Source organism: Ursus arctos, unplaced genomic scaffold (genome assembly GCF_023065955.2).
Source record: "Ursus arctos isolate Adak ecotype North America unplaced genomic scaffold, UrsArc2.0 scaffold_2, whole genome shotgun sequence".
Classification (NCBI taxonomy): Eukaryota; Metazoa; Chordata; class Mammalia; order Carnivora; family Ursidae; genus Ursus; species Ursus arctos.
The window spans coordinates 83,703,897-83,730,640 of record NW_026622874.1 but is presented as its reverse complement, the minus strand read 5'-3'; the positions used below and the strand labels follow the sequence as shown (position 1 = coordinate 83,730,640).

Sequence of the window (26,744 nt, the reverse complement as noted above, 5' to 3'; positions counted from 1 at the left end):
ACTTCCGGCACCCGGAGTACATACCAGGTAGTGTTCTGAACACTTTACACACACTGCCTGTGGGATTCTCACAACGACCCCAGGAGTGGGCACTCTCACCACCTCCACTTGTCCTCCTGAGCTATCCAGGTACTCCTTACCTGCCAGCAGGAAGAGTGGCCAGCACCAAATTCCCCCAGCCTCAGGCCCTACCACCGTGGAGGCTCAGAATGAAGGCCTTTTCCATTTGACCACCTCTCACGACCGAGGCATGTCGCCCGTCTCTTGGGCACGTCTTGGCCGCTGCAGTCTGCCTCCGAAAAGACAGACCACCTTGAAGAAGTGGCCTCATCCCCAGGCTCACAGTCCTGAAAACACTGGCTCTCATAGGAGAAAAGCTGGCGAACAGCAGCATTGGGAAAACGGAACCGTATGAAGCAAAATCCCCACCAGCACAAGGCAGCAGCCGGGTCTCGCGCCTCCACTTCCTCTTCTGTAGAATGGCAAGACGTGCGCTCACAGCTGAGGCTGTGAGTCGGATTCAGTAAGGGACGCCTGGAGAGCTCACGGCACGAGCACGTGTTTCAGAAAAGGAAGCTGCTGCTAATGTTGTCCACCATCTCCCCCCGCCAGTGCGGGACAGAGGCCGGAGAGACTGGACCAAGTCCCAGCCCCACCTCTTCCCAGCCATGCAACTTGGGCAAGTTAGTTGAACCTCTCTATCTGTGCCTTGGTTTCCCTGTCTGTAAAATGGAGATGATATTAGCAACTACTTCACAGGGTCAGTGATGGGATGTTAGATGAAGGGGAGAGGGCTTACTTAGCCTGGGGCCTGGCACTTATCATCCTAGTATTGTTGCTACTCTGGTTCTTTTTTTTTTTTTTTTTTTTAAATATTTTATTTATTTATTTGACAGAGATAGAGACAGCCAGCGAGAGAGGGAACACAAGCAGGGGGAGTGGGAGAGGAAGAAGCAGGCTCATAGCAGAGGAGCCTGATGTGGGGCTCGATCCCAGAACAACGGGATCACGCCCTGAGCCGAAGGCAGACGCTTAACCACTGTGCCACCCAGGCGCCCCTGCTACTCTGGTTCTTGTCGCTGTAGCAGAAGGAAAGAACCCCAGACAGACAGATGGGCTGCTCAAGACCGTGAACAGCATTCCCCTGTGGCCTTTTCTGCCCGAGATGGCCAGCCCAGCACCTGGGTCATATGCTCACCCATTAAGTGTCAACTGTCAGCCCTCCTCTCTGCCCTCACCCTCTATCCTGTACAGGGCCACCTCCTCCAGGGGGCCCTCTGGGATGCCTCTGGCCCATACTGCTCCCTCCCTCATCGAAACTACAATTGCAAGAAAGATTTGGACCCCGTAAAAGCAACAGGCAGAAGATGAACAGGTCTTTCCCACCGCCTCACTGCTGACCCATGCCCTCAGGGAATCGCCAGCGTTGAACCCCCTCCTGCCTCTCTCCCTCTGCCATGCTGGCTGTGTCTCTGTTCTAACACCTTCATAGCCTTAAACCACTTCTTTCCAATGGATGTCCGGATGTGCTGGAATCCGAATGACCGAATGACGGATGCTGCGTGCAAATCCTGCCTTCCCCATCTGCTGACTGGGTGCCCAGAGGCTTCGACTCTTTAAGGTTCTGTTTCCTCTTTTGCAAAAATGAGGAAAATAAAATGACTGCACTCATAGAGTGTTCTGGGGACTGAACACAGTGACCTTGCGTGGCACCCCACAAATACTCCTGGGATCTAAGTCCCCGCTGCATTTAGAAACAAGCCCCAAACCCCTCTAGACTCACAAGTCCTCCCTGGCCCCCCTGCAGCTTCCCCCCACCCCCATCACCAGGCTCCAGCCACGCCACTTCCTGTCAGTCCCCAGGATGCATAAGCTGCCTCCCTCCCCCAGGCCTTTGCCTGTGCCGTCCCTCTGCCTGGCATGCTCCTCCCCTGGATTTTAGGAGCTGGCTCCCTCCTGCTCATCATTCAGGTCCCAACCAAAAGCCATCATCTCTGCCGATGACCCACAGGCCACCCCCAATCACAACACTCCGCTGGTGTTTCTCCCTTTCGGGCCTTTCGCGCTGTCTGAAAATATTTTGTCGGCTTTCGTGTTCCTCTCGATCATCAGATAGAACGCAGGGGCCATGAGAGCTGGGACCTGTCTTCTGCACAACAGTAAACAGTGCCCACACACCGGAGGCACCCAACGAATATCTGGGAGAAGTAGGGGAGCGAGGATTCGAACCCAGGCCTGACTCCAAAGCCCTTGCTCCAAAGCCAGACTATCCTGGCCCCTAATTACTACAGACTTGCAGCAAGTTACTGAGAAAAGCAGGCGAGAGGCTGGTGACTGGACAGCTGGGGATGCCTCCTCCCTCTGGTGGTGAGAGACAAAGGCAAAGCAGGGAGGGAAGGTTCTGGATCATTTTCCACAAGTGGCTCAGACCAGGCGTTCACCCCTCATGAGGTCTATCCCCAGGCACGCAGGTAGGTTCAGGCCACTGATGGGTGGGGATTGAGGCCTCTCAGGTCGGACACCAAAGCCTCTGAAAGGTCATGGCCAAGGTGAGGCTGGATGTCACAAACCATCCCAGGCACACGCACCTGCGGCCGCCGGGCAGGAGCCGAGCACGGCTAATGCCTGCCATCTAGTGGACAAGACACATTCCCCTGTTTCCTGGTGATTGAGCAAGGCTTATGGAATTTTACTTTATTTCTGAGAGAGAGAAAAAGAGAGAGAGAGCAAGTGGGGGAGGGGAAGAACAGAGGGAGAGAGAGAATCTTAAGCAGACTCCATGCCCAAAGTGGAGCCTCATGCAGGGCTCAATCTCACAACCCTGGGATCACGACCTGAGCCAAAATCAAGAATCAGACGCTTAACAGACTGAGCCACCCAGGCGCCCCAAGGGTTATGGAATCTTAAAGTGCATACAGATCACCTGAGATTTTACTGAAATGCAGATTCTGATTCAAGGCCTGGCTGGAACATGAGGCCCTGCATTTCCAACCAGCTCCCTGGGGTGATGCTGCTGCCACTGGTCTACAGACCACACCTGGGAGCAGCCGGTGCCTTGCAATTCCCGAAGTGTGAACACCCCCAGATGCAACTCCGAGGCCTGGGGTGGCCACACTATGGGAAAGAGAATCAGAAGGCACCACAGAAGCACAAGTTTTTGAAGTCAGAGCAGTCACACCTGGAGGCAGGGGGGCAGGGGTGGGCTGTCAGTGTGGGCTGCCAGGCAAGAAGAAGAGAGAGGACACACTTCCCGGGACCTGAGTAGGCAGACGCTCTTAACAAGGGCTGCAAGGAGGCGTCCAAGGGCCGATGCCGTGAGGGTCAGCGATCAGGCCCAGCCTGCAGGATGAATGCTAGGCAAGACCCACACTAGTGACCATGAAAACCCAGAAACGCCTGGGCCCAGCTCTGCCCAAGTGGAGTCCCACCCAACAGTCCACGCCAAAGCCTCTGGCATCAGCCACTTAATTTTCAATGCTCTTGTCACTGGAGAATTTCATTTGAATTCATATTTCCTATTCAGAGATTCTTCTGTTTTTATTTTATGTTCGAAAAATTACAAAAGTGATTATGTTTATTGCAACCCGAGAAACAGTTCCTAGGACATATAAAGAGCCCCCTTCTCCACCCCAGTCTCTCTCCACTCCCACTTTCCAATCCTTCTGCGATCCCAATGTTTACAGCCTGGTTTGTACCCTTCCACACCTTTCTTCCCACCCTTATAAAAATACACAAACATCACTTCACACATAGGAAGTGTCTGTTGCGGTTGCTTATTTCTTCGAAATGAGATCATACCAAATATATTTTTATGCAACTTAATCCTGTCACATCAAAGATGTTCCTCCAGGTCAAGGGTTGGCAAATGTTTCTGGTAAGGCCCAGAAAGTAAATATTTTAGGTTTTACAGACCATACAGCTCTGCCACAGCCACTCAGTGAGCTCACTATTGTATCACCCAAGGGGCCATAGTTGATTTGCAAATGAATGTGGCTGTGTTCCAATAAAACTTTATTTACAAAAGCAGGCAGGGGGCCAGATTTGGTCCCCAGACCATAGTTTGCCAACACTGCTCCAGGTTAACAGCTGTAGCTCTAACTTATTTTTAATTATTAACTAACCTACTTTTAATTACTTAGAATGTTTAATAAAAGTGTAATATGAAGAATAATATACGATAGGAAAGCATACGAATCATTAATTGTAGTTTGTGGAAAACATGTGTGTTACTAGCTCTCAAATCCAAAAAAAACAGAATACAACCAGCTCCACAGAAGCCCCACACACCCATTTTAATTCACTATTTTCAACAACCGCATGATAGCTCATAAACAGATGCACCCTAGTTAGGCTGATTCCAATTCTTTGCCACCACAAACAGAGTATCAATACACATGCTTGTTCTGGACTTTGTTTCCTTACATGCTGGTGTTTTATTTCAGTAACACAGAAATGAGAAATCTGACAATCCAAGTGTACAGATATATACATTTTAACAGATGTCGCTGGACCACTTCCCGAAAGGCAGTGACAAGTCAAAGTCTCGCAGGTCCTGGCCATGCCCTCCTTGGACACAATTCAGCAGGCATTTAGGGACAGTAACTGCACACCCAGCCTATCCTGAGGCTTGGGGGCCTCGGACCGTGGTCTGGGCTTGATCATTCTGATCAGAGTAAATATTCAGGGAAGAGGACGAGGAACACTGAGTAGAAAGAGTCTGGCCCCCTCCGTCTCAAAACAACTCCGTCTTCTTGAGTGTCCAGGACACCCACCAACCACCTCACCAGCCACAGGGCTTCAACGGAAGGGTGGCCAAGGAGCCCCCAACCTCACCGGTGTGCAAACAACGATCTAAGCTGCACTGAGAAAAACAGAGCTGCGCAGACAGGGATATGATTGAACTCAACTTCTTCGTTACCGAAACAACGCAGAGCAACAGAACAGAGGTGTCTTGCCGAGTTTGTTTTGAGGGAATTGGCTTTCTAGTGAGGACACAATGAAGTGTTTTCAACACACCTATTTTGCTGCACTACAGTTTCTCCAAACAGAAGATCCAACAACGATTAAGTACAAGGTGGTCTAAGGGATCAGAGGTGCCCTGGCGCCTCCTTCCCGCAGCTCCTGTGGGGGGGGGGTGGATGTGGGGTGTGGGGAGCCTGCATGTCTGTCCACACTGGGCATTCTTTTGAGCATAGATGGTGTTCACAGCTTTTACCAGACCCTCAGTGACGGCTGTGACATCAAAATAGAGGATTAACTTGATGGGGCTTGAGGTGACAAAGTAGAATGCTTTTGTCAAAACTCAGCCATCACACACTGAAGATGTGTATGCTTCACTGTTTGTAAATTTTATCTCAAACATAAAACAAAAACAAAAACTGTAAATAAGTGTTGTATTCTAGCTGATGATGTGCGTGCTTAAGTGTTTAGGGGGAACTGAACTGATGGCTTCAGTTTGCTTTGATATGTGCCAAAAAGAAGACGGACTGACGGATGGCGAGTAAGGGGGATGGTTAGTAATTGAGCAAGTGTGGTAGAATGTTAACGGCACGTTCTAGCGTTCCCTGTAAAACCCTTTCAGCTTTGTTGTATGTTGGACATTTCTCAAATAGGACATTTTGGGGGAAAAATACTAACTGGTAATGCATAAGGGAGGGGGAAATCCACAAGAGCTGGATTCTATCCCTGTTCCATGATGTATGGCTTTGAGGAGTGACCTCCTTTCCTGGGCCTCAGTGACTCGGCTGTTTCACAGGGGTAAGGAAGAGGGGGCTGAGTTGTTCTCTGTGATGCCTTCCATTACGGACAGTGATGATGCTGTGGTTTCATTTCATTCTGCAAAACTTGGACATCTTTGCAAAGAGCCTTTGGGGAGGAAAGGCTTTGAAGGCAGAGACTGCCCCCTAGTGGGCCCAAGTAGCTTAATTTATGATCCTCTTCTATCCTTGCCATTGATGCATGGCTGGGTCATACTTTGCAATATTATTCCACCTGTATTTTTTTTCTCTACATTTTCCTTTTCCTCCCCTCTTCTCTTTCCCTTTCAAGCAGACAGCCATCTCAGTGGAAGTAGGTGGCAGTGCAAAAATCAGAAATAGCCTTCAGGTCATTTTTGCACTGTGTTCCAAACTCCCAAACTTCAGAGGTTTTAAAGAGAAGATCACATTCACGAAGGGGATTTATGGGCACAGAGTGTCTTGAAAAAGGTTTTGACGGGGAGTGGATTTTAGCTTGACAAGAATGAGATTCCCTGTGGCTAGCAGAAGGAGGAAAGGTGCAGAAAGATCCCAGGGGTTCCCAGGCACTGGCAAGGTTGTGATGTTCATCCAAATAAAGAGACCTGTTTCACCCCCTGCTGTAACTCAAGGGTCTAGAACATGCTCAATGAAAAGTGGAGACTCAATATTGTTAATGAACAAGAGAATGACTGGGAGACGGAGTGAATGGATTCTAGAGGAGTCTGTAGCCCGAATGTAGGGAAAGGAAGCCACACTCAACAGCTCGGTCTCCTACACCCCCCTCTTGTCACCTGGCAACGCAATGATCTATGCCTATCTCTCCCACTAGGCTGTGAGCTCCCTGAGGATGGAGACTAGATCTCACTGGGCATTGGATCCAAGCTGGTGCTCAGGCCCTCCCTGAATGAATGAATGAATGAATGAATGAATGAATGAATGAACATCTATGCTTACTGAGCTCATCTCATCTTTCTGTGTTATAACACGCTACCTTTCTCACACTGTAAACACCTAATCCCTCCAAACCAGCCCAGCATGTCCCACCTCACCCCTCAGGGTACAGCACACACCCAGGTCCGCCCTCTGCTCTTCTGGTCAAGTCCTGCCATATTGGTTTTAGAAGAAAGATACCCAAGTGGAATATCAAGGTGAAGGGCCCCCATGGTTTTCTTATACTCTTTTCCCCTTGTTAGAGTCCCCATGATGCCAAAACCTTCTCTACCCTGAAACAGTTCTTTAAATGACAAGAGAGTTTTCTGTGAGCCTTCAACATCCATTTCCTTTCTCCAAAGAGTGCTTTCAGAACCTCTTTTGGAATCTGGTATACAGGTAGATGTGATCTCAACCTTCCCCAACAGCCTGTAGAGAATGTATGTCTCTTTGGTGCTCTTCTTTTCATGGGTGAATGTCAGCTCTTGGAAAGGATTAAAATACCGCAATATTGGGAGGACCTAAGTCTTCTGGGAGATACTTCCATCTAAGAAGGGTTTCACATGGGGCGCCTGGGTGGCTCAGTCCTTAAGCGTCTGCCTTCGGCTCAGGGCGTGATCCCGGCATTCTGGGATCGAGCCCCACATCAGGCTCCTCCGCTGGAAGCCTGCTTCTTCCTCTCCCACTCCCCCTGCTTGTGTTCCTTCTCTTGCTGGCTGTCTCTATCTCTGTCAAATAAATAAATACATAAAATCCTAAAAAAAAAAAAATAAGGGAGCGCCTGGGTGGCACAGTCGTTAAGCGTCTGCCTTCGGCTCAGGGCGTGATCCCGGCATTCTGGGGTCGAGGCCCACATGGGACTCTCTGCTCCGCTGGGAGCCTGCTTCTTCCTCTCCCACTCCCCCTGTTTGTGTTCCCTCTCTCACTGGATCTCTCTCTGTCAAATAAATAAATAAAATCTTAAAAAAAAATAATAAGAAGGGTTTTACAGAGCACAATATACAATGGTGAGAACACTGGACAGGAGTCCCGAAGACAAGGATAAAACAAAACTGCTCTTTCTGCTTTTCTTTCCAAACAGTCCCAATTTTTTTAAGATCCACTATGGATATGAATATGGATATGGTTAAGGATTTGCAGATGGCTGCAATGTAAGTGGGAATGTAAATAATGGGACACCAGTTGTTATGTTAATAGAGAGATACTGAATTGCAAGGGGGTTCATACGTGTAAGGACACGGGCTTTATAAACTCTAGGAGCACTGTACAACTTGCCTGTGGGCTTCCAACATTACATGGCCTGCTCCCACAATAACACTCGGCATCATGAGGTCCATATGGTTTCCTATTACTCTGTAAGTCCCACTGCTCTGGGTCTTGTCTGCATTATCCAGGGAATTGTGGTGGTCACGGCTCCGAAGAGTGAGTCCTGGTCTCAGTAATACGTGCAGTTTACCTGGGACCTGGTCCTTAAGAGTTTTTGTAAGGTCTCCTTCCTATAAGAATAAGCATGTGAAAAGGGTTATCTGCTGAACTTCAGCTCCTCACTTCAGGAAGCACTGATTAGGGGGTCATCTGGGAAGTCCCGGTATCCATCAGGACCCTCTGGTGGTCTATCACTCATACATACATCCACTGACGTCACAAATATTTAGTGATGTCCATCAGACAGGGTGCTGGGGAGAGTGTGAATCAAAGCAGACACTGTCCTGCTCTCACAGAGCTTCAAGCCCAGTGAGAGATAGAGACATAATCCACCCACCATAAAACCACAACCGACACAAGCTCAAGTTCAGGGTACCATGAGCATCTAGGCGGGAAGCTATGAGAAGCTTCCCTGATGGTGAAGGTGAGCTGAGGCCTGCAAGAAGGGGAAGAATGACCTGTGGGAAGAAGACAAGAGGGCAAAGATGAGCATTCCAGACTAAGGGAACAGAAGGTGCAGAGGTCCAAAGGTGAGGGGCAGCCTGGACAGGATGAAGGGTTAAAAGAAAAGCAGGAGAGACAGAGAATTGAGAATGAGACGGTCACATTAGATGTATCTGTCCTAAAGGCAATGAGAAGCCACTGATGGGTTTTTAAAAGAAGGGGAACTGATGGGATTTCCATTCTGATCTTGACTTGCAAGATCCCTGACAGTAGATAGAAAGCATGGATTTCAGGAGCCAAGGGAGACGAGGAAACCTTCAGATCTTCCAGAAGCACCTGTAACCTGTTGCCTTCTGGAGATGTTGGGATCTCCAAAGAGCAGGAGACAGTCAGAGGAAACAGAAAAGTGTCCTGGGCTGGTGATTGGAAAGTCCTAATACTGAACGTGCCTTTCCGGTCTGGACAAAGTGAGGTGCTCCGGCCTAGCACTGCTGGGGAGAGCTCTCTCCTCGCTATCAGTCTGAGATCAGGCAGAAGGGTCTGGAGTCCCAACCACAAAACCAGAAGGATGCTTGGGAGACTAGAGGGACATCCCAGTGTCCAAGACCCTCCACACTGGCCCCTCCAACCCCACCCCCCCCCCCAGCTGCTGTGAGTGTTGGCTATCAAGGGCTCACACAGTTGCCCTGTGTCCAGACAGTTGCCCTGGGCCACACAGAAGCCACCTAGCCTGGGGGGGCGGGTAACACCATCCTCCCACCTCCAACCCCAGCAGACTACAGCAAAGACCAACTGTCCAGTAAGCTCAGGCTACTAAGACAAAACACCAGAGACTAGGTGACTTAAACAACAAACATTTATTTCTCAGAGTTCTGGAAGCTGGGAAGTCCCAAATCAGGTTCCCAGTGACAGCCCTCTTTCTGGCTTGTAGACAACCACCTTCTTGCTGTGCCCCCATATGATGCGGAGAGGGAAATCTATTTCTCTTCCTCTTCTTATAAAGCCACTCATCTCATCAGAGAACCTCACCAGTTTGACTTCAGCAACTCCTAATTACCTCCAGAGGGCCCCATCTCCAAACACTATCCCATTGGGCCAGAGCTTCAACATCCAAATGGTTGGGGTGGGAGTGGCGGGGGAGACACACCGCAGTCCATAGCACTTCCCGACCCTGAGAGGCCAGCTCCCTGCAGGAGGCCAAAGCTAGTCTTCCAGGGAGACCATTCTCTTGCTTCGCTTTTCTTGCTCGGCCCTCACTCCCCTTCCCCCACGAGCAGCCTCAATAAATCACTCGAACGAAAATCTCCATCTCGGCTCTATTTTTAGAGAACTGTGGTCAGAGTATCAGGTTCTCCTACTGTCAGACAAGCAACAAGCCCACGCCCAGGACTGATTGCCCCAGGCACGGGGAAGGGGCTGCAGCAGGCCACCGTGACCTGCCGTTAGGAGACCTCAGTGCTCACCCCCGCTCTGCACGTGACACCAGGCAAATCATCCAGCCTTGCTGAGTCTTGGGCTCCTCTTTCATAGGACAGCAACAATACTGCCTCTCCATTGAATGGCCCGGTATCAAAGCGCTTGGAAAACCACAACTATGAAAACTTTGGTAGGTAATCCATCAAGGCTCTCAGAACCCTGAGCATGCAGATATTCTGCCCCTAATTCTAAGGGAGCCCCAACTTCCCTCCCTTTCCCTTGTCATGGGTTGAACTGTGTCCCCCAAAGAAGATATATTCATATCCCAAACCCAGGACATAGGAATGTGACCTTATTTGGAAATGAGAGCTTTGTGAATGTAGTTAAGTTAAGATGAGGTCATACTAGATTACAGTCGCTATAATCCAATGACTGGTGTCCTTATAAGACGAAACTTGGACACAGAGACACACAAGGAAGAATGCCATGCAATGATGAAGGCAGAGCCTGGGACGATGTAACCCCAAGCCACAGAACACCAAAGATTGATGGAAACTACAAGAAACGAAGAGCGAGGCATGGAACAGACTCTCCCTCAGAGCATTCCAGAGCAAACCAACTCTGCTGACACTTCCAGTTCAGACTCCTAACCTCCAGAAGTGTTACAGAGTAAAGTCCTGCTATTCCAAGCTGCCCAGTTTGTGGCATTTCGGTACAACAGCCCTGGGAGATCGTACACCCCCGGTTCGTAGGCACATAGCGGGATTGACAGAGAACCATCAGCTTGTGATCAAGATACGCCCGAGCAGATTTGCAAGTAAGGGGGAAGACTCTGACCTTGAATTTGAAGAGATGTTGTACTGCACCACATCAGAAAAAGACTCCCCAAGAAATACCCATAAGAGGTAACCTAGCTAAACCACAAAGGAAATAAATAAGGTGGGGGGGGAGGGGGACCAAGCTAAAAAGTAACCTAGTATATCATACCTAGTCTAACAGACCTAGGTGATGAAGTGTGTGGCTTTCTAAGCCTATTTCCGGATGAGTAGAATGATAATACTACTACTTAGCGCATGAGAGTTGCTCAAAAACTTTAAACAAGACATTGCCTGTAAGGGCTTTGCACGGTGACTGACACATTTTTAGAAACTCCAATGTTAGCTACTGCTTTATTATTGTTTTGTTACTAATGGTGTAAGTTCTTAGAAGCCTAACTTCCCTGAGCCTTAGCATCTTCATTCATAAATCAAACATAACGGATATTTCACAAGGTTATTGTGAAGATGAAAGAAATAACGTGGAAGGCTTTTTTACTGAAATACAATTGGCATAGAACGCTGTGTACGTTTACGTACAATGTGTTGATTTGACACACGTATATACTGCAATACGATTACTGCCAACGTCAGCCAGCACCTCTATCATACCACATGATTACCACTTCTTTTTTTGTGGTGAGAACAATGGCTGGACTTTGAGGGCATTATACTAAGTAAAGTTTCTGTATACGATGGGTGGGTTCCATAAATGTAGGCTGCCCCCTGTAACAGACCAGAGCCAGCACAGTTCCTAGAGAAGGACACTAGAGGGCAGCAGGGTCTCATTTTTGCCCCACCCCGGCACCAGGAAGCTAAGACAGTACAGCTAGGAAAACCCTCTTCTCCAGAGCCAGTGACTGCCTGCTTCTCCCTGGGGAGCCCGCAAACATCCCGATGGGAAGAAGTCAGCCACTTGCCTTTCTTTTGGAGGAAAAAACAATTCAATGGAATGCACGTTTCCGAAGAGCCCACTGGGTATCACAAACCTCAATTTAAAACGAGGGCTGTATTTTACAAGGATATTTTTCAACTTTTACATGGTGTAAGTGAAGCCTCTCCCTGCACAGGGCTTAACACATCAGAGCTGCCGAACCAGTTTGGGACCTCAGAAGTAGACCAAGTTTTGCAAAATCAATCTCTTCTGGCATCACTTTCTTAAGTTACCAAGTCATAAAACCTTGTATACTGATGCACTATAAATAATCTACAGTTTGTGTCACAAGCATTTGAGAAGAGAATTCCTCCAAAGTTTTAGTCCCGTTCTTGTCTGGTTCAGTGTGGGTTTTACTGTAGCTCTATGGCTGAGTATTTACGTAACCAGCAAAGCCAGGTTTCCACTTTGCTGGAGCTTTTGCACGTCAGAGCCAAGCATTTCTTGAATCCTCCGTTCCAGGAGCCGCAGACAGGCCTGCTCCTGTCTGCCCCTCATCCCCCTGCACCCCTCCCACCAGCTGTACTATCCTTCTTTCTTATTATTATATTTCAGAAGTGCAAAAAGTATACGGAATCATACAACAGGGACCCACATAGCCACCGTCAGGTTTAAGAAAGAAATTTTTCAAATACGCAGAAAGCCCCCAGCGACGCACACAGCAGCCCCCCTCCTGCCCAGGTTGTCACAATCCAGAATTTGGTGTTTGTCACCAAGATTATTCTTCCCACTGGGAAAGTTCGAGGAAGCACCCAGCATTCCTTCTTGGCCACCTTAACAAAGGACATAGACCTGCACACTCCACAGGTCCCGAGCAGACGCGGGCAAGGGAGAGGGAGAGAGGGGGAATGGGAACTTTCTGGGCTCCAGACAGCGCAGGTGCCTGCAGCAGGGAGGGACTGTGATGGGGCAGGGGGTTGGGAGGCAGGGTCACACAGTCCCTTGCCGCCCCCCCTGCCCTGCTGATTGCTCCACCAGCTTCCCCTCCTCCAACACACTGGTCGACCCGCAAAGCCGGTGCCGGAGCCCCTGCGCCACCTACCGACTACGATGAGGACTTCCCTCTCGATGTGGGCCTGGATGTAGATGCGGCCGCGGCGCTCCGTGTGGTCTGTGCCGCACAGGCTGGGGACGTTCATCACGCAGCGCTTGTGCACGTTCATCATGCAGGCTGCGAGGGCAGAAAGGGGCGCGGCTCAGGCTGGGCCCCTCGAGCCCGGTCTCATCTGAAGGGCTCCTCCAACCCCTTCCCCCCAGGCCCAGATGGACAGAGGAGGTGGGACTTGTCCGTCCTCCCTGAAGCCCCAGGGTGCATCCTAGGCCGGAACTCTGCGTACCCCGAAGGGCTCTGAAGCCAGCATTGCAACCGTCAGTGCCGCTAGATTTGAGGGGGGTGAGGCTCATCGCTCAGCAAAGGACAACTGGACGCACACCAGCCCACCCAGGACTTGGGAGTATGTGCTGTGGACCTGGACCCCCAAACCACGAGGAAGCAGCCCAGCTACCAAAGGCCGGCACTGAGCAAATGTACTTACTGTCACACTTCATCCCCTGGTGGATGAGTCCATACAGCAGTGACCCACAGTGGTCACAAAACGTGGGGCTGGAGTACGTGTGGATCTTAAACTTGTGTTTGCTCCGGGGGTCCTAAGGCCAAGAGAAACAAACAAAAGAGACCAGTGTCAGTGTGGCAAGCCAGACTCACAGGGCTTGGAGTATCACTGGAGAACTCACCAAGGACCGTACCTGGCCCCAGAGTTCCTCACACCTGTCAGGCCCATCACTGGTATTCTTCGCCCAGACGTGCATTTGATAAATAGCGGCTGACTGAGCGAATGACTCTGACAGCAGCTGGCGCCCGCTGCAGCCCCAGCCCGTTCCCTGTGCCGCTAGGCCTCCATCCGAGAGCCCAACCTCCTGACTCCTGCCTGCAGCAAGGACTCCAGAGACAGCTGCTAAACAGGTCCCGTTGTTCCTATTTCTTCCCTCTTTATCCTCTCTGAGCATGTTCTGGAGGGTTCTGGAGTGATCTAAAACCCGAGTCTGAGCTTAAACCTCCCCGCTTAAAGGCCATTTGCTAGTACCTCATCCGCTACAGAACAGAGTTCAAGGGCCAATGAACAGTCCGCAGGTTGTGGCAGAGATAGTTTTTCCAACAATACCCATTCTTTCCTTTAATAATAGAACCCTTGAGTTTCAGCAGAGCATGTGGCCACCCAATGAGAGGCTACATTTCCCAGCCTCCCTTGCAGGTTGGTGTGGCCATGTGATGAAGCTCTGGCCAGTGGGATAGGTGTGCTTCAGGGTCCTTCCCTTTAAAAGAATGTGCCCACCCTCCCCGGCCCCAAACACCTTGGACCCAAACCTGGAGACCTATCCTGAAAGGACAGAGCTACACTACTGGCCTTGGACTTCATCCCTTTGGGCAGACACCTGACAGAAAACCTACATTCTGTCTTGCCTAAGTCACTATACCTGGGGGCTATTTTTTACAGCAGCTTATACGGTTCCCTAACTAACAAACATGCCCTTCATAACCTGGCAGTGTAGTACAGAGTTTCAAGGTACAGACTTTGGAGCATTAACTATCTGGGTTCCTCTCAGCTGTATGACTTTGGGCAAGTTTCTTAATCTCTCTGTGCTTCGGTCTTCTTGTCTATAAAATGGAGGTAATGGCAATGCTACAAGCTTATTAGCCCACTGGGAAGGAAAATTGGATTCATCTGTGTGGAGATCAGAACCACCTGGCACCATATAAGCAGTATAAGCTCTTGCATTATTATTACATCTCCCTTATGATCTCAACTATATCTCCCCAAACACATACTATGTTCTCAGTGCACAGGACTCGTTCACACCCCCACATGCCCCTCTGGCTCCACATGTTGTTTTTCTCCCTCAAGAATTGCTCTTCTGTCACTGCGCTAAATACAGAGCTCCCTCTTCTCTTTTCCCAAAGCCAGCCTGAAAGTTGCTTTCTCTGTGAAACAATGTACAACAGAGGTTGAGAGCGTGGACCTGGGACGCCCCTCCAGGGCTGACCCGACACAACAGTCTTTGCTATATGCTACTCCTCTCTTCCCTCATTCGTTCAGCTTGTCACATGTTTACTTAAAACTGATATGCTAGTAACAGAAAATAAACAAGTGAAAATAGACACAATAAGTAGATATTATGTTATGTGCTATTAAAGGGCTAAGAGTTTTTCTTGAAATGTTCTCTCTATAAACTGTACTGAATTTTACTATATGCAAAAAAGGTGAATTTTCCCTGCATGAAAAGAATATCTCAATAAGCCTGACTAAAAAAATCTTCAGTTACTGAAGGCTTTGGGGGCGTTCACCTTAGAGCTGAGAAGTGAGTGCTTCCAAGGAAACACCTGCTCATGACCGGTATTGGCCTGTAGGGGGAGCTCAGAGCCTCTCTCACTCCGGGCTCCCCGCCAAGCAGGAGAGCAGATCTGGTTGGTCAGATTCCAAGGCACTGATTGGCTCCGCCTCAGAGGGTGGAGCCTGCACAAGTGCGGAAAGGTGCTCCTGCCATCTTTCTCTTTCTTTCCTGTGGCTCTCTCGCCCCCTGGAGGCTGCCGGCTTCAGATCCCATGGTCCAGCCCTGAGAGGGTTGGGGTGAGTGGCCTGGGCCAGCTCTGCTTCAAACACTGCGGCAAGTTCTCTTCTCTTCTTGGCTCTTGTGCACTCTCCTGGTTCCGATATGTGAACCTTACAGTATAGCCAAGAATTTGTTTTGATTATGGTTTAAATTTCCTTAGGCGTACATGGTATAGAAAAAGGGAGTCTCCAAGGACCTCATGAGCTTGACCCTGAGATTTGGGACAAAATCCCAGCTAATAATAAATGGCCTCTTTGCTGGGTTTCACTTTCCTCCACCAAACATCTCCTTGGGTTATCTCAGGGAGAAGGATTTGAGCATTTCTGACTAGATATGACCAAGAACCTTCTCGGCACCATCAAGTCTCTTCAACAAGAGGAGATGCCAAGTGGCACAAAGAATGGGAAGGTAAATGAAACATTTCCTGAGAGCTGCCCAGTGTACGCTGGATATCTCACAGACACTTTCTCCGGTCCTCATGATGTTCCATTTGGGAGGTGTTATTCATTCCCATCTTAGTGACAGTGAAATGGGTCCAAACTAGAGAGAGATTTTCCCCCAAGTCACCCAGCTGGCCCAGCGCTGAGCTGGGATTCACAGCCGGCTCTGCCTGACTCCGAAGGTGGAATGCTCCAAGCTTCTCTCCTTTTCTCTACTCCCTCCCCAACTTCATAAATGCCATTCTGTTCCAGACCAGCTACAATAGCACTTCCTTCCTTCCTTCACACATTCACCCAACATATGTTTACTGAGAGCCAGGGTCTTTGTAGGCATTGGGGATACAACTGTGAGCAAGGAGCCAGAATGCCTCATTTCACTGAATTCACAATTCTAAGGGCAGAGAGAAACAAATAAAACCCCCCACCAATATCCTGCCCTCCCAGATCTTCTCCATCATAGCATTTAAACCACTGTATTGTAATTCCATGTTTAATCTCATCCCTCCAATGTTCAGCTGCAAGCAACATAAGAGAATTCTGCTCCGGGCATATACTGTCCTTGGCATATAGAAGGTGCTCAATAAATGAGCAAGAGTTAGTATTTATTGAGCATTTATTCATCCAGGAACTCTTTTTCAGGGATGTACCACGCAGGCATTAACTCATTTAATCCTCATACCATCCCTAGGAAGTATGTACTTTACTACACCCATTTCACAGATGAGGACTGAGGGGTGCAGGGACTTGCCCTGGGCTCCCCGGCCTCAGCAAGCATAGCATTTTGCACAGTGGCTGGCACATAGGGAGAGACTTGTGAGTTCCAGTGGCAGCTGGGGGCTGTAATCATCGCTGCTGACCCCTGAGAGCCCCTGAGCCATGCATGTGCTGTTCCAGAAAATGACTTGGAGAGCACTGTGCAAGGCCAATCAGAGCCAGACAGGAGAAAGGAAGGCCTGCTGGGCATGTTGCACAGGAAGGTTTGTTTCTGGTTTATTTAGAGGCCCCTCCAACCTTGCTCCCCAGCCCAGGCTTTCAGGAGGGCTCAAGTTGTACCAGCCCCTGCCCCCAACCATCCCACCCAGACCAATCAGGTCATCCCCTGATCACTTCTGCCCTTCTCCCTCCTGCCACCTGGGAGCGCTTGGAATAAAGCCCCAGTCCCACAGCAGGGGCCCTATGACTCCGGGATCCTCAAGGAGAATCCTACAGAGTGCCTGCTCATGCCCAGTGCCACCTCTGAGATGGGTGGGTTTGCACTTTGAGACGGCCCACTCCCCCAGACACAGGTGACTGGTGCAGAGGCAGGCGCTTGGCTCAAATGACTCACATGTTTAGTGAACGGGACACAGGCAGTCAGGAACACAGGCAGCTCCAGGGCTGACGTGGCTCTTTTTTTACAGTGGGCTCCAAGGAACAGAGAGGAACAAAGACAACAGGCCACATGACCTGAGGGATGGAGCTCCTGGTTCCAGTCCCTCCGGGGCCTGGCATCCTGTCCTCCAATGCCATTCGACTCTTCCCGTGTCCTCTGTGTCCCCTGTGTCCTTCGTGCTTATGCCAATCCAAGCAGGCATCTGTTACCTGCAACCAGTGATGGGCATCAAGGTATTTCTAATCACTTTGGCTCAGCTACTGCCCACTGACCAATCAGAAAGAACTGCAGGTTTAGCTGTGCTGGGAGTTAACTCTTTGGTTGCCAGATCATGGAGAGGTAGGGGGTGGGGAGCTGGCAAGGGAAGAAGTAGACAAGTGGAAAGAGGAGGTTCAGAGGGCCTGGTGGCTATTTACCAATCAGTTTTAAAGTATTTCAGTGTTATCAGAACCGGTACAGTAGTGCCAATGCAACTGGGCTAGACATCAGCCTGGCCTTGAACGAAAATATATCCCCTCCCCAGCCTTGAGGCTGTGGCCCTTGACCAGCTCTGGGATGAGCCAGGGGATCCGTGCAACCTCTAAGTCAGAACTTTCCCCAGATCCCAAGCCAAACAGACTGGGTCCCCTCCAGTCTATTTATCACCCATCCCCATCCCTGGCCTGGGTCCTCCTTGGTGCTCAGAGGTCACAATCTGGAGCCCAGGGGCCATTATCAACTTTGCAAACATGCTAAATTTGCTCCATATGATGCTTCCTAAAATTGAAGTTAATTGACTACATTTAAAAATCATGAACTATCAGATAAAAAAGTAAAATTCTGGCTCCTTTGAACAATCGCAAGTTATGGCAACAATGGACACACGTCCCAGTGGGCTGAGCAGTGGTCATCCCTGCAGATAGGGACAAGGCTTCCAGTCCTCCGCTGTCCCTGCCACTCCCTACTGTCTCACACAGGCCTGCTTTTCCCCTCTCAGCCTGGTCCCTGTAGGAACGTGGGTTTATGACCTCTCTCAGACCCCCCATCCCCTCTCCCTTCAGTCCATTGACTGGGAACCCACCCCGTGTGAACACATCCCCTACCCTCCTGAATGAATTCATTTGGCTCAGGGTCAAATGCGTTCAGAAATAGGTTTAAAACTACAGCATCCCCACTCCAGGATCAGCCCTTGATTTCCATGGTCCCCGGTCATCTCTTCCACCCTAGGAATCACGTTTCCACAAGATCCTGGCATGGAATTCTCTCCCCACTAGTTCATTAGGTCGAGGTTCCATCACACTTTCTGCTAGGTGAGCCTGGATTCTAAGTTTCCTTCCACTTGGGATCCTGCTCCCAGAGACTGCTGAATCACAGGGACAAATAATAATGAACCATCGGACTGTTACTGCCACTGCGAATCGAACACAGACTACCTGCCAAGCATTGTGCGAAGTGTCCCATATCCCATCATTAACTCTCCATCATGGCCAAGGGGGGAAGAGTTATCATTACCCTGGTATTCCAGATGAGCCAGGTAGGCTTAGAGAAGTAATGTATTTAAGGCCTCAAAGCAAGAGAATGGGAGAGCCAGGACTGAAATCCAAGTTTGCCAGGCAGCTGAGTGAGGACATTTGCGTGTCACCTGGTTGCCTCCCTGCTCCTCAGCCTCCCAGAGGGTGTCCCACCTGACAGGGGGGTTACGGATGATGGCAACCTTCATCTCACACAAACACAGCACCATCCAGTGGCGGGCTGCTTGGGGATCCCTACCACCACCCGCAAGCCAGAGTCTTCACCATCAACACCCAACCCCCAGGCCCAAAGGACGGGCAGATCCCAGCTCAGCATCACTGGTTCATCACCTGACTCCAAGCACAAGCAGCTAAGGAGGAAGGAAGCACAGATCAGAAACCAAAAGGGAAAAAAAAAGTCTTTAAACATCTAAGTTACAGCCTAAAATAGCCTTTCTCGGTCTGAATGGGCTGTGTGGCTTTGTTCACCGGTGGGCTGAAATTTGGCTGAACTGAGGCAAAGCTGCAGGAAATTGGGAAACTGGATTGAAGCACAGAGGCCGAGAAAACACACACCAACAACATCAGTCAGAGGAGGAATAAAAGCGACCTGAAAATTTGGACTGTGTCATCCTTGGAATTTAGAGGCCACAAAAGCCCCCGAAGGCACATTTCCCAGGAGGCAGATGGGCCATGTAAAACTGAAGATCCCAGTTCGAAATACCACCAGAACACAGGGAAGGTTACAAACAGGGGCTCTGGAGTTAGCTGTGTGACCTCAGGCAAATGACTTAACCTCTCTGAGTCTCTGGTGCCTTGCGCACAGAGCAGAGATATAAAAACACTCACTACCCACTTCATGACCTGGTTTCATAGATTGGCTCCCAGCATAGTGCACCCCCCCACAGGAAGTACAAGCTCTTGATTTCATTATTCCGAAGAGAAAAAAATCCTCACAGTGACATTTCCCAAACGTCGGTCCTGAGCCGTCATCATTCTGCATGTCCGCATACTACCTATAATATGTACTTGCCGTTTTTCTTCAACTTAGCATACCCTTTACGTAAATAAACCTATTTTAAAATAAAACTCTGTAAGAGTGTGAACTCGTGGGATCAATGTGCAAATTATGTTTTTTTCTAATACACCTTAAAGTGAAAGAGCCAACTCCCAAAATAAAATTTTTAAGCGTGCATCCCCATCGTCTCCGTTGAGAAGCTGGGGAGACACATACATAAAATGCACATGCGGGTTGTTTGCTCCAGCATTATTTATAGCCGCAAAATATTTTAAATAAGCCAAGTGTCATAGGTAGGGAGCTGTTTAAATAAATCATAATATAGGTACTCGGCATGCTACACGGGTAGGGATACAGAAGAATGAGTCTTCTGCACGAATACGGAAAAACCTTACGGGCATATTTTTAAGTCAACCTGAAAAAGAAAAAACACCAACCAAGGTGCAGAAGAGTCTATGTTGCATGTTCCCTTTTGTGCGAGAAAGTGAGGTGGGCTAAGAAAGTATTCTAAATTACTCAAACCCACGTAAAGGAACTCTGGAAGGATACACTGTAAGAGAAGCTAATACAAGTGTTTATCCGTGGAGGCAGGAGGAAACAAAATGAACAGGGGGCAGGACTCCTCCACACATATCTTTGTATAGTTTTCATGAAGAGTAGAATATTTAAGGGTTTCTCTGGGCATCACGAAACAAATCTCACAGCAGGTACCACCACGCGCTGGGTAACACGACGGTCTGACCATACCCCAAACCACAAACAAAATACCAAAGCTGCCCAAGAGACAAAGAAGCAAGGCAGCCTTCCTGGGGATGGTGTGGACGGAGGTTTTGGGAACATGAAATGCGGATCATGTGAGAAGCTGTAATTACGCGCGCCCCGCAGTTGAAAGGGGGAGACTGTAATTTGGTGAAGATCTCTCGTTTTGTTCCTGGAGAAGCAAGTCAATAGAGCTCGTAACACTGTGTAAATGTTCGTGCCCGGTGACAGTTTGCTCAAGCGTTGGATACGCCTTGCCTTCTTCCAGCAACCGCCCCTTTGCAAATAAGTAATTGTTTGATTGGAAGGCCGTGCTTCTGTTGTGTAAACTTGGGGAGAATTTTAAATAGGATTTCCTGCATTAAGAGCTGCACTGGAGTCCATGTCAATATTAGGGGTTAATTAGCAGCTACGGTCAAACCTAACGCAGAGGGGCTCTGGAAGTGATTAGCTCTTTGATTCTGGGGCAAGTTCTTTAACCCTTTTAAGTGTTCGTTCCTTTGTCTGAAAGTGGGATAATAATAATAGTATCTAATTCCTGAGTTAATGAGAGTTCAGTGAATGAATGCATGGAAACTGCCTAGTAGTCCTTGGTGGAAATAAACATTACATACATGCTCACTGTTACCATTACTTTTCTATCTATACCCTTCATCTGTATTTAAATTCAAGTTTGTTTCTTTCTAAATGATTTGTAACACATTTCCTATATAATGATTAAGAATATGAATCATTCACCTAAGATACAGGCAGTAAATATTTTCCCAGTTTTTCATTTGCCTTTTAATTTTGTTGTTCTTTTTTCAACATATAATAAGGCGTGTGTGTGTATATTTAAATAAAGTGCCAATTTTTCCATTTTCCTTTACAGTCTGTGTCTCTGTTATATTTAGAAAGTCCTTCCCAGTATTTTCTTCAACATCTTACAGTTTCACTTTCTGCACCGAAATCCTTACTTCCCTTGGAATTCGGCTTAGCAGGAGCTCTGAGGAAAGACCTTCATTTTTTTCTTAATGTGTAGCCAGTTGTAACAACAAATGTATGGGAGGTATCTGCCCCCTGCTGACTTGAAATGCCTCTTTTATCATATAATCTCATGTATCCTTTGTTCACTTTTAAATTTGCTCTTATGCTCCACCGATTCTCTCTATCCCCACCTCGGTTCCATGCCACTTTAATACGCCATAGATTTATAACATCTGAGCATCTGAAAACATGCACTTTATACCCACCCACCGCTACCCCAGCATTATTGTCCACTTTGAAAATGTTCACGGTGATTCTCACCCACATAGATTTCCAGATTGTATTGGAAAGGCCAATCTTGGCCAACGCTACTTATTGTCCTTATAGAAAAACGCCCGCCTACAGCATCAGTCCAGTGGACAGTAGAGCATCTGACCTCAGACTTCCAGCCAGTGCGGAGTGAACTGAGGCCTGGTCAGTGGCATGTAGTTTATGGAGGAAGAACTGGGCCAATCAGAATTTAGAACAAGGGACAGTGCAGCATTGGGAGCTGGAGGTGAGCCAAGGGGGTGGTGGGTGAGCTGGGTGATGTCAAGTCAGGGCTAGCAGGGGACAAGCAGAGAGAGACAGAGAGCAAGAAGGAATGAATTCACACGTAATTTGAGTCCTTTATGTCTTTCCAGAAAACGTTTTTTTCTAAACTTTTCTTCATTGCCATTACGTTATTAAGCTAGTCTTCCTTTCCAGGATTTATATGCTTTTTCAACAAATGATCTCAATTCATTAGCTAAGTCAGTGGAGGGTGATGAGGCCACCACCCTTTACAGCAAGCATGCGAATCTCTCACAGGGATGTATTTCCAGGCTTCCAGGTGAGACTCACAGCTGAGGGGAGCCACGATTTTCTGGTGGGGGTGGGGATGTTGCATCACTCAGATTTCCACAGAATATTGGTGAGAAGCTCAGAACTAGCGATACTGGCCCAGCTCTCCTTGTGGCAACCATGGGCTGGATGTGAGTCCTGGCCATGCCCTTCAAGTGGGGCATATAGTCTGCGAGTCCCCACAGTCCCCACTCACTACTCGCTGGCCCTTGCAGGCACCTGGGTCACTCCTGCCGGACCCCAACCCTGACTGGTACAATCGAGGGAGACCACATGAAACAGCAGCTGCACACAAGCGTTGAGCTTCAGCGAGAAATGGAGACCCACTCTCGGGTAGAGGAGGGCGTCCTCATTCTCCCAGCGAACAGGAGTCACTTTCCTTCTTCCAGAAGGCTATGCGCATTTGCAAGGCAACTCCAACCCTAAGTGGCTTCAAGACATCAAGCATGCAAGTGACAGATTCAGCTCCAACTTGGTACCCGAGTCAGCAGAGCATGAGAAGCCCCACCCCTTCCAGCAGGTGAGGGGTTCCATCCACCAGGAAGAGGTGGTTTCGTAAGGTATTTAAAGGGTGAGGCTCCGGGCCAGGTGCCTGGATTCAAAAGCCAGCTCCACCTCCACCTGTCTGTGCCCTTGGCCATGTTGCTTAAAGGCTCCATACTTCGTGTTAACTTGGGATAACAATGATATCTATTTTCCGGGGATGGTCATGGGGTGTGAATTCCCTAAAACCTTTAAAAGAGTTGCCTGACACAGAGCAGGCACTCAGTAAATACCAGCTGTTATTATTAATTACTCATTATTGCCAGCCAGGGCATCCCTATGTCGACTGAGTTATAACTTGTCCCAGTAAACCCCATAGACATTCCCACCTCTTGAACTTCAATCTGGGTTTCCTGCACTGATTCCTTCCGCTCAAGCAAGAAGCCATTCATTTACTTATCCATTTATTCACCAAGTATTGGTCGAGTGTATCAGGTGCTGGGTGAGCAGAATCAGACACAGGGTCTGCTGTCATGGGCTCCCGGCCTCGTTCCGAGGAGATGGTAAACAAGCACAAACAAATGTACATTTCGGACTGCTGCAGAGAAGCTCCCGGTGCTTCCCGAGTTTTAGTGAGGGGCTCAGAGCTGGGCAGACAGATCTGGGAGGCTTTCCTGAGAAATGAAGTGTGAGCTAAGATCTGAAACTTGGACAGAAGGCACCTGGCTGGGACTCTGCCCCCTAGTCCACTGCGTGGGATCTCGCTTCAACCCAGGTAGACACCTGGCCGATGCCACCCCACTGCCACCTGCCTGGCTTCAAGCTCTGCCTCAGCCTCCATCCCCTGTCCTCAGCTTGGACCCTTCAGCCATGAGACCCCAGCCCCCGGGGGAAGGAATACAGTAGAGAGCTCAGGAGTCAGATTCTAAAGCTAGAGAGTCTGAATTCAATCCCAGCTCTGCTACTTCCTGGCCTTGAGCAAGTTACTTACACTATGTGAGCCTTGATCTTCCCACCTGTAAAATGGAGCCAAGAGCTATCATGTGGAGAAGAGTAGTATGCACTGCATGGCAAGGCTGCCCGGCATCGAATCCCAACTCAACAACTTCCTTGCTGTGTGACTTCGGGGAAGTTACCTAACCTCTCTGTGCTTCGGTGTCCTCATCTTGAACGTGGGAATGATGACAACAGCTCTGCTTTCTCAGGAAGAGTTAAGGAGTTAATATTTGTAAGAGAGTGCTCTGTAAATACTAGGTAAGTGTCTGTCGAATGTAATAAATGCTCCCGCTTTCTAGGTTTGTGAGGATTAATGAAGTCACGATTATACGTTGTGCTGTAGCACGGTGTCTGGACCCCATAAATGTTAACTTAAAATGAAAACTCCACCTGTGACCTTGGGCAAGTCACCCCACGCTCTGGTCTCAGTTCCCCCTTCAGAAAACAATGGGGTTAACAGGGCATTCCCCAGGGGGCCTTCAAGTTCTGACAACCTCAGGGTCTGGGCTCTTCACGGAGTCTGCCCCGCCTCTTCCTGTGGAGGTCGTCATGTGAATTCATCACTCAGAGCGTACAGCCATCTTTCAGGGACCAGTCACACTGTCACAGATCACAGCCTGGCGGTATAAATAAATCCTCCATCACCCACAACACACACACACATGCCTCCTTGCCCCTCGCTGCCCCTCCTCTCCCCACAGTGCCATTAGTCCACAGAGGGAGGAGCGCCCCTCTCTCCCTGCTGAGTGAGGGTTGCCCAAAAGCAAGACCAGGACACAAGGGTCACTCAAATCGCAAAGACGCTGTCAGTTTGATTTCTGGGTGTAGAGCGCAGTGCCCAGCTTCCTGACAGCTCCGTCTGCCCCAGAAGCCCTCGGCGTACCCAAGCCTGCATTTCAGAGGAAGCAGAAAGAACCTTCATGCAGAAGGACGTGAGGGAGGCTGCTAAAGCCAGTGCCTGCTGGGCCACCATCAGCACCTGGGACTCCGGGCACCACAAGACCATGGAGATGCTTACCCTAATGATCTTAACCACTAGAAATGAGGACCCTAACCATTAGGTCCACAGAGACCAGAAGCCTAGCTGAGGATCTGAGTTCCTCACGTACTGGCCCTCCATCCCTGACCAAGAACATCACTGGGATGCCATTCTGCTCCACAAACAGTTACGGGGGCTGTGATGTGCCTGGCGCGTGCCCACACATGATCCGTGTGCAGTGATCAAACAGCAGATACTGACTCCCCCTCCATCAGGGATTCATAGATTCCAGTGGGAGATAATAATTACAGATGCCCCTTGAATAACACGGGGGTTGGGGTTCCCCGCGTTGAAAATACACACATAACTTTTGACTCCCCAAACACTTACCTATGAATAGCCTACGGACCAAAAGCCTTACTGATAACATACACAGTTGATCAACACATATTTTATATGTTACATGTACTATACACTGTATTCTTACAATAAAGGAAGCTAGAGGAAATAAAATGTGATTTAAAAAAATCACAAGGAAGAGAAAATACATTTACGGTACTGAACTGCAAAAAATCCATGCTTAAGTGTTCATGTGCTTCAAACGTATGTTGTTGAAGGCTCAACGGTGTTAGTATGAGAGTAAGAGCTAACATATGCCAGGTACTGTCCTAAGAACTTTACATATAATTAACACACCTGACCCTCACTGATCATGTGAAATAGGTTTATTAGTATCCCCATTTTACTGGGGAGAAAAGTGAAGCACAGAGACGTTAAGTCACTGGCCCAAGGTCACACAGCTAGTGATTTGGATGCCAAATCTGGGCTCTTTGTCACCATGTAAGTAAATGTGAAGTCACCCTGTGATGTGTGACAGCAAGGAGAGGTACATGGTGCTCTAAGAGTAAAAAAATAGGGGGAACTGACCTGGTCAGGTAGGTCAGGGAGGGCTTCCCTGAGGAGGCGATGCTTGAGCTGTGGCCTGGAAGATGAGTTTCAAGTCAACCAGGGTTCTTAATCCTGGATGCACAGTAAAGTCAATTGGGAGGTTTTGAATCAATCAGAGATTCTGAGTTCTATTGGGTTCTACAGCTCCGCAGATGATTGAGATACACAACCAGGACAGAGCCTCACTGAGCTTGGGGGAAGGAAAGAGAGAGGAGCCCAGCACAGGAGCAGCAAGTGCAACCACCTAGCGTGGGGGAGCAGGGAGGACCAGAGGCTGCAAGGAGGAAGCTCGGGGGCGAGCAAGGGCGTGGTCAGCAAAGGGCTGGAGGGACAACAGGGCACAGCATGGAGGGCCTTCTGAGTAGGGTGACCCTACAATTCCTCTTCCGAAGGGGACTCTGTGAGAATGACAGGAATAACAGGGGCACTACCCCTTTGGGATTCCAATGCAACAGATGAAGCAGGTCTGTGTATGGGCCAGAGGGGCAGAGGAAGAGAGACATGTGGCAACCCTGCTTAGCAGCCACATCGGAGCATCAGCTTTGCCCCAAGAACAGCTGGAAGCCACCGATACGTTTCCAGCAAGGACAATGACAGGGTCACATCTGGTTTTTGGAAAGACGACTCCCCTGCAATGTGGAGGTGACAGGCTGGTGGGACAGAGAGGAATCAGGGACTCAGAACAAGAAGGTACTGGTCCAGGGAAGGTGAATGGAGCCTAGGCTGAGGTCCTGTCTCTGGGGATGGAGAGGAGTGGGTGGCAGCATATTGTGCTGGGTGAGAGCAGGCCCAAGAGCCAGACCAAGTTCAAGTTCAGACTCAGCGTCTTATTAGTCATGTGACCTGGCAAGTCAGCTAACTTCTCTATAGGATGGGCACAGAAAGAGGATCTTTCTCATGGGTGAGGTTTCAATGAGTTCCTGCATAGAAATCACTTAGAACAGCGCCTGGCATAGGATAGGCATTATATAAATGTTAGCTATAAATACTAGCCAGGAGGTGCAACAGGAGCTGACAATGGAGAGAACAGGCAGGCAGGGAAGTCTAGGAACACAGAAGAGGTCCCAAGAATGGACCATTGCTCAGCAGGATTCTGGAAA

General features: G+C 49.1%; 1 protein-coding gene across 2 annotated transcripts in view; it reads right to left on the bottom strand.

Annotated features, from left to right (window-relative positions):
• The window catches only part of PRKCB (protein kinase C beta), a 315,746-nt gene that overhangs the window by 141,464 nt on the left and 147,538 nt on the right, over positions 1-26,744 (bottom strand). For both annotated transcript variants that reach the window (XM_026515615.4, XM_026515616.4), the window contains exons 4-5: positions 13,238-13,349; positions 12,745-12,873 (exon numbers count right to left, since the gene is read on the bottom strand). In XM_026515615.4, coding sequence (XP_026371400.1) covers positions 12,745-12,873; positions 13,238-13,349 — 241 coding nt within the window. The remainder of the gene's footprint in view (positions 1-12,744; positions 12,874-13,237; positions 13,350-26,744) is intronic.